Consider the following 8,016-nt stretch of genomic DNA (forward strand, 5'->3'; position numbering starts at 1 on the left):
GAAGGTGCGGGGCAAGCTTATGGGATGGGCTCTGAACTGATGGGCTCCGTGAGCAGGTGTGGGCAGTCTGGTGCGTCTCATCCTATGATGGCAGCCTTCCACACACTGAGGTGTAAAGTCATGGGCCCTGCCCTCCCCCCACCAGTTCAGGTTTCACAACTTCCTTTGTGTATCTGACGACAACAGCTGTGCCTTCAAAGCCTGCGGCCATGGTGTCCTTGTGAGTGTCAAGTGGTAGTTGCTGGATGGGGTACCAGGTGCTTCGCTGACTGGAAACCTAAGCTGGCCTGAGCACACGGTGCACACTGAGCCCCTGGGGGTCCTTGCTCCCTGCTGTGTGCACTAAAAGTCGTGCTCCCAGAACAAGCCTGTGAGCAGATAATGCTGCGCCCGTTGTGTGTTCAGGGAAGCTGGCACACAGAGGCACCGTGAGCTGCCGAGTACCACAGCTGGGCAGCAGCAGAGCTGCCTGGAGTTGGGCCTGTCTGGCTTCAAGGCCTGATGGTTGCACGCTCGAGGCAAGCTCTCTACCACTGAGCCACTCCTCCAGCAGCAAGTGCCCCTGGCCACCCACCTGGCTGAGATGCAGGCACTGGCTTAGCCAGCCTCCGGGGTGGGGGGTGGGGTTCGGGTCAGCACCTCTTCCTGGAGGACGTGCTGTTGCTGGCTGTGCAGGGTCCTTCTCTGAACTTGACCTCAGTCACTATACAGGTTGGGGAGGTGATGAAGGCTGGAGCTGTGGGGTGCTCTGGGGTTCACACTGCTCAGTGCTGATGTCACCTTAAGGCCACCAGACATCTCTATGTGAGCCTATATCTTGCACTTGAGATGTGTAGATGTCCTTCCCGCCCTGTGGATGGGCCGTAAGGATGGCTCATGAACTGGGCACCCTCACTCCGCCTCCTTTCCTGTGGAAGGAGAGAGAACCACACGGTGCCTGGGAGCCAGGCCTAGTGGCACCAGCTGCTCCTGTCTCTCCAACACTGTTAGCTTCCCAAAAATGGTTATACTGTAGGCTCTCGAGGCCCACTCTGGAAGCTGGTCCTGCTTCCGGAAATCATGATCAAAGACAGAGACGCCAACTCACCAAAACTTTCATTTTATTTTAAGTTTCAAGAATCCAAGCCACATACAAAGGCTGCCTAGGAAGGAGAGAATACGTGAGGAAGAGACAAGCAGGTAAGGACTGCGCGGAAGCGTGGCGAGCCCGTGCCCTCTCTGTGCACCCCCATCCTCACACCTTTGTCTGGGGCCGCTCAGATTCATCCTGAGATCATAGCACACACTGCCTTAACCACTCGCAAATAATGCATGTGTGTTGGTGCGCACACGTGTGCGCTTGTGGAAGCTGCAGGTGAGTGCTGGGAATCTTCTTTCTTCACTGTATTTTTTGTGCGTGGAGCTGACTTGACCAGAGTGGCTGGCGAGTCCCCGGGAGCCTCCTCCTCCGTGCTCTAGCACTGGGATCTCAAAAAAACCAAAAAGAAAAAGAAAACAAGGAAACCCAACACGCACGCACGCACGCACGCACGCACGCACACACGGGAAAGAAAACTATTAAAGCATGAGACAAACAGGGCCTGGCTTTTTATGCCCGTTTGTTTATCAATCTCCATCTTTGAATGTGGTGTCTAAAAGTCAGCCCTGGGTAAAAACAAACTAGTCTCTATGTGCCAAGTGTGGTTCCCACGAAGGCCTCAGGACAGCCCCTCCCGTCCTGCTCAGCATCCTGTCACCCTGGGGCATGCAGGCTCCGAGCACAGGGCCAGCAGGGCCCTCGGGTGGGCAGTCATATACTGAGTGGGTAGATCCTTCTAGAAAAGCCTTCCTTATTGTTGCATGACTGAGCTACCTTCTAATGCCAGCGGTGGATTCTTTCAGCTACCAAGCTAGAAGCCCATTGGCGTGGCGCCCTGGCTCGGAAGGAGATCAAGAGGAGGAAGTGGGCGGTGCAGACCATTCGGAGGTAACGGCTCAGCACCACAGGGACCAGCGCGCTGGGGTCACAGACTTGGCAGGGTTCCTGTGATTGTTTCTCAGGGTGTGTATGGGAGGTGGGGAATGCGTGTCTGTGTATGTGTGAGCGGGTGTGTGTGAGTGTGGGCGCATTCCAGCAGAGGGCACTAGGGCCTGAACTTCTGACTGAGCAAGTGCACCAACCCATCTCTTCAGCTGTGCTTTTGGTTTGTAAGGAAAGATCTGCCCTCAGAGCATGCTGGGAACCCAGCTGTCGGCCTGCTCTGAATCCCAACTGTTAGCTCTCAGCTCAGCTGGTTGTCGTGGTCTCATTTAGTCACATGGGGACCAGACAAGGTGTGGTGAGGACTGCAGCTGATCAGGAGGCCCGTTGTCACCGTTCTTCCCAGTGTGGCCTGCCTCGCTCTTCAGGAAAAGCCGAAGTCTGGCTTTTAGGCGATGCTCATTTTTTAACTGGCAACTGACACCAGCTCATGAAAACAGAAAGCACCGTGGGTGGAGCAAAGCACGCTGCTGGGGCAGGCTGAGGATGCCACACTGTTGGTTCCTGGCCTGTGTGGCTGTGCGGCCACCTTTGTCACTTTCCTCTGGAGGTTCGTCAAGGGCTTTATCAACCGTGACAAACCCCTGTGTCCTGACAATGAGGAGTTTGTGGTGCTTGTGAGGAAGAACTACATCTTGAATCTTCGCTACCACGTGCCAAAGAGTGTGCTGGACCAGAGCTGGCTGAGGCCCCCCGGCATCCTGGAAAATGTGAGTGGATGCTGATGTTGCTGCCGACAGGGCTGCTTTTCAAAGTCTTTTTTTGCAAACATGTCTCAGAAGAAATGGAATGCCTCAGCCTTCCTCAGTGCCGGTATGAAAGCGACAGACACCTGTTCAGACAATACAGGTTCTTATATAGGCCAGGCTGGCCTCAAGTGTGTACGCTTCCTGCCTCAGCATCCCAAGCACTGAGATTACAGATACGTACACCATGACGTATCTGCCATGGTTACACAATGACAGTTCTAGAGCATTCCTTCCTAAGGCTGCGGCTCTTTAATGCAGATCGTGCTCTGATGCCCCCAACCATGAAGTTATTTCGTTGCTAATTCACAGCTAAAATTTTGCTGTTATGAGTCATACCGTAAATATGTGATATGCGACCCAAAGGGGCCGAAACCCACAGGTTGAGTACTGCTATTCTATGGTGGCAGCTACCGTTAAGATTCCTGGGCTCCACGGAAGCCCCACTGTGTAAGACGCCTCCTTAGTGGCTCTCCTCACATCTAAGTTAGCAAAATCTAGCTCAGCAGTGCTGGCCTGCGGAGGGGGACCAGAAGGCCAGCTGCCTCGAGCGTAGGATGCTGATGCCACGACCTGTCTTAAAGCTGCCATGTGGGTCACCACAACCCAAGGCAGGGAGTGAGACACGTGAGAACAGGTGAGAGCATGCGTGTTCTCCACACAGGCTTCCAATCTGCTCAGGAAGATGTGCATGAGGAACCTTGTTCGGAAGTACTGCCGCAGCGTCTCAGCTGAGAGGAAAGCCATGGTAGGGCGGACGACACATGGCATCTGCATGGTCGTGGGGACCAGGCTTGCCAAGTCATGTTACTAGCACTCAATCAACTGGCCACCCACTGATAAGCCAAGGGTCACACTATTCCCATGGCATGTAGAGGTGCTGAGGAATATCAGCTGCTACAATCAGCATCCCTGTGTTGCCACCATGGGAACAGAATCCAGATGGCCCCTGCACTGCATGAGGCAGGCCCGTGCTGAGGACTCTTACCTGTGGTCTTTTCTATGAAAGGCTGCAGAGTCCATCTTTGAGGCTTTCTGGGATGTATTCCCTTTGCTCCACTGCTCTCTTGCTATGGCAAGCAGCAGTCACAGACATGTAAACATGAACGCCATAGCTGTGTCCCAATAAAGCTTTATTTACAAACCCAAGCACCGGGCCACAAGCTGCCTAAGGCCGGAGTTGCAGAGCTCTGATTTAAGAGAGATGATGCTCCCCGAAAGCTCCACCATAGGAAATGGGTGTGGGTAAGGGACTCACAGAGGTACCAGCCCACTCTCCACCAGGGTAAGCTGTAGAGCATTTGTAATGAAGCTGTCCAAAAACAGCCCAGGGCCGTGGCTCTACGCTCTGAACTGTTGTTCCCAGATGCAGCAGAAGGTGGTCACGAGTGAAATATTCAAGGGGAAGAAGGAAGGCTATGAGGAGAGCTTAAACCAAGCCTTTGCCAGCAGCCGGCTGGGTAAGTGCATCTCCTGGCAGAAGGCGTGGGAGAGGTGGGGATTCTGCCCTCAGCTGAGGCCTCAGCAGGGAGGAACACAGACCCAGCAGACAGCAGGTCTTCCTCACAGGACTGGTGACGACCCCTGCTGTTCCGGTTCCTTCCCTAGGTGAAGGCGACATAAATCCCAAAGTGCTTCAACTGCTCGGCACTGAGAAAATCCAGGTACGACAACGCCGCTGTGTGTGGCTCCCATCAAGACCCTTCCTTATTATCATGCCTGAGGCCAAGGCCGTGTTTTCCTGTGTCTCTGCTGCTTAAACACAAGGGTGCAGCATGGTTCTTTGGGGCTCCTCACAGTCACTCTGGACATTAAGGTTACCAGTGGCGTTTGCCAACAGAGGGCTACAGCCAATCCCACACTCTGTCTGTCAGCCCCTAACCCATCTTGGTTTGCTTTTCTGTGAAACAGATGTAGCCAGGACCTTTACCATGAGACACCAAGTTAGTGAGGGGTAGTGGACTGACAACCCCATCAGTACTGACGCTGGTGGGTGGCTCAGCACAGCGGCCAGGGGGTCTCGGGCAGGTCACTGCGTCTAATCGTATGTGGTTTGTGGGGTGACTGTGTGAGGGAGTTCTTGCTCACGTGTTGGTGGCTGCTCTCTGCTGCTTGGTTCTGGAGAAAAGCAGCACAAGAGAATGGAGATTGCCCTCTGGCTATGAGACCCTAGGGACCCTGCATGCTCTCCTCTCAGCGCACCTGGGAGGCTGGAGCCGCAGCCTCAGTTTCCTCTGGGGGGGGGGGCAGAGGGGGGGGCAGCAGTAAGGCAGAGCTCCCTCCGAATCGCAATCTTCCAGAGCCAGGGCACAGGGCAACAGCACAAGAGTGTTTCTATAAGAGCTGAGTCAGGCCGCATGCCTGAGACAGAGCCACGTGGTTCCAAGCGGAGAGGCTCTGTCCCCTGCAGCCCCTGGTGAGGTAGCATTCCCCTCCTGGTGACACTAGCCACCTTGCAGTATGGCGCCCCGGTTATCAAGTATGACAGGAAAGGCTTCAAGGCCCGGCAGCGCCAACTCCTCCTCACCCTGAGAGCGGCGTATGTGGTGGAGCTTTCCAAAATCAAGCAGAAGATAGAGTATTCAGCGCTGAGAGGTAAGCCCTGGGCAGACGACACTCTTCCGGGTCGCTCACCCCACCCGCCTGGGGTTACAGATGCTTGTGCTAAGTCTCGCTTTTATATGGGTGCTGGGTGTCCAAACCCAAGTCCTGTTCTTTATTAATGCTGAAGTCTGGATCTGTCGTAGGCGTGTCCACCAGCAGCCTGAGTGACGGAATCCTGGTCATTCACGTCTCACCAGCCGACAAACAGCAAAAGGTAACTTCGGCTTCTGGCCTCTGCTGCTCAGCTCAGCCATAGCAGCTTGCTTCCCTAGGCTGAGCGCTGAGGAGCCTCCATATTAAGGTACTCAACGAACCCCGCTGCCACTCCCTCCACAGGGGGACGTCATCCTGCAGTGTGAGCACGTGTTTGAGGTGGCCACCAAACTCGCCATGCTGACTAAGAAGGAGCATGCCGTCCGTGTTGTTCAAGGAAGGTAGGGGCTCACTCACTGTTACAAGGCTGCCGGCCGAGCTCCACCTGCCTCCTCCAGCAAAAGCGGGGGGGGGGGGGTGAGTTTTAAAGGGGGGGGGTAAAAGAAGGGGGGCGAGGAATCCTCCTACTGGACTGAGAGGCTCCACAGAGGGGACCAATTAGTACTCACCCAGCGGCCCAGAGGGTGCAGGTCCACCCCTGCTGTGGGAGGACGGCTCTTCAAAGGCCAGGTGCAGTGCTGCAGGTGCCTGTGGACTGGCCAGAAGGGCCGGATTCTTTGGGGGTGGGGAAGAACTGGCACCGAGATAGAGACCCCTCCATCTCTCAGCAGCACTCCAACAGCCCCTTAGCTGTGCCAAGTGAGCTCGGGCTACCCAGCATGCCTGAGGCAGGAGGCTGGCAGTGAGACTGTGTGGCCTCCTGTTTGCTGCCCCCAGGCACTCGCGCCTGCGTTTGCACGGCTCCTGTTCCAGCCAGCTGCTCCCGGACAGAGGTCTGCTCTCTGCCCCCAGCTCTCACACTCCAATCGTGAATTCATAGGTAGAGAGCGAGTGTGTCCTCTTAAAAGTGCATCTACCTTGATGGAACTCAGAGGACTCCTTGGGTGGCTGTGGGCTTCAGCAGGGACCTGGCAGGCTGTTATTTATGTATCAGATGACCCTTTAGAGGGCCGAACTGATGTGACAGTGACTCCAGAATCCTGTCACTGCCCATCTGTAAGGACATCCTTCTAACGGAACCAACAGTGAAGTAAAGCAGGAACTCAGTTATCAGCTACGTCAGACTGAGAGCCTGTCAGTAACTTGGCAGTCCCTATTCTAAGTTTACAGTTCTACGTCGGTCCTGGGAAAGAAGGCACAATAGTCTTTGAGACTGGAGCAGAAGACCAAGTCTATAAGGACAGAGACGGACAGTTAACAGTGGTGAGTGGCTGCGTGGGAGGAAGCGCCAGATGGGGTGTACATGTACAAGGCAAGAGCCAGTTCGCTTCCCCTCAGCCTTGATTTGTGCTGTGATACTTGTCACAGCGACTCAGTAGTGAGTGAGCTGGGGGGTAGGGGCGGGGCAGGTGTCATGAACCCAGGTTCACATGAAATAGCTGCCATCTTCATGCGTTAAAGCCCAGCTGTTTGCTGCCTCACAAAAGGCTCTGCCATGTGCTCAGGTCCCAGCTGAGATGAAAAGGTCCTGGGCCTAAGGCGGCTCAGATCTAAAACCACTGCTGAGCTCCCCACATGCTGGTCACGAAGTCCTCACAGGCTGAGGATGTGTTCTGGTGCTGAGGAATCTATGAGATGCATTTTCCATATACACTTAAGTTTAAGTTTCTCTCTCTCTCTCTCTCTCTCTCTCTCACACACACACACACACACACACACACACACACACACACACACACACACACTAGTTTGCATGTATGAACAGCTCAAGTATCTTTCACAGTGCAGTTCCCCATCAGGGACGAGTGAAAGGAAGGGTCACTTTGACGTGAGGAAGGGTCAGTGATGTGCGATGCTGGCAGGACTGTGTGGCCACGCAGTTTACCTTCCCCCATGCCTACCCAAGGCTGACGATGCCAACGGTCCCTCTGTACCACTTTCTAACCTGGCTGGTTCCTTAGGAGGCAGAGGGGCTCCCGGTGGTGGCTGCTTCTCCAGGGCACAGGGCTGAGGCTCTAAGCCAGGTGTCCCCCTCCCCAGGTGTCAGCAGGAAAGAAGACCTGACAGCAGATGACCCTGCCCTCCACGGCCACTACTTCTGCTCCAGCTGAGGAAAGCACTGAGCAAGCAGGGATTTGGTCCAATTACCCACGCTCAAGGAAAGTGCCAGCAGGCTCTTGGAACCTGTGCTATGGCAAAGCCAGACCTCAGCTTCATGGGTGCCAGGTGGCACTGCGTTCAATTTTTCCTGGGAGCCGACACAGAGTCATCCCCCTGCCCCCAGTAGAACCCAATTTAGGCACACCAAGAAGTCACTGTAGGGGGGTGGCGGACTCTGTGCCTCTGAAGGGGATTTTGTTGAGATGCACAATTTGAACTCTGCTGTAAGTGACACCCACGTTCTGGCAGGGATTGGGCTGGCCCCCACAGGCTCCACTCCCACAGGAGGGCTAGGGTCTCCTGCAACAGCAGCTGATTCCTTTTGTTTTCTTTCACAAGCCCCTCAGCTTCCTCTCAGTGTTTAAGCTCTACTGAAAAATGACTTGGAAGTAG

General features: G+C 54.8%; 1 protein-coding gene across 1 annotated transcript in view; it reads left to right on the top strand.

Moving 5' to 3' along the window:
- MYO1H (myosin IH) overlaps window positions 1-7,964 on the top strand; it is a 60,568-nt gene extending 52,604 nt beyond the window's left edge. Inside the window, exons 22-32 of the mRNA XM_084761402.1 lie at window positions 1,111-1,179; window positions 1,882-1,966; window positions 2,571-2,730; window positions 3,431-3,514; window positions 4,133-4,226; window positions 4,375-4,430; window positions 5,226-5,361; window positions 5,514-5,584; window positions 5,707-5,804; window positions 6,627-6,726; window positions 7,504-7,964. Of these exons, the coding sequence (XP_084617528.1) occupies window positions 1,111-1,179; window positions 1,882-1,966; window positions 2,571-2,730; window positions 3,431-3,514; window positions 4,133-4,226; window positions 4,375-4,430; window positions 5,226-5,361; window positions 5,514-5,584; window positions 5,707-5,804; window positions 6,627-6,726; window positions 7,504-7,527 (977 nt within the window). The 3' untranslated portion in view covers window positions 7,528-7,964. The remainder of the gene's footprint in view (window positions 1-1,110; window positions 1,180-1,881; window positions 1,967-2,570; window positions 2,731-3,430; window positions 3,515-4,132; window positions 4,227-4,374; window positions 4,431-5,225; window positions 5,362-5,513; window positions 5,585-5,706; window positions 5,805-6,626; window positions 6,727-7,503) is intronic.
- The last annotated feature ends 52 nt before the right edge of the window (window positions 7,965-8,016 follow it).

Source organism: Acomys minous (assembly GCF_964271855.1).
Source record: "Acomys minous genome assembly, chromosome: 16".
In the NCBI taxonomy this organism is placed as follows: Eukaryota; Metazoa; Chordata; class Mammalia; order Rodentia; family Muridae; genus Acomys; species Acomys minous.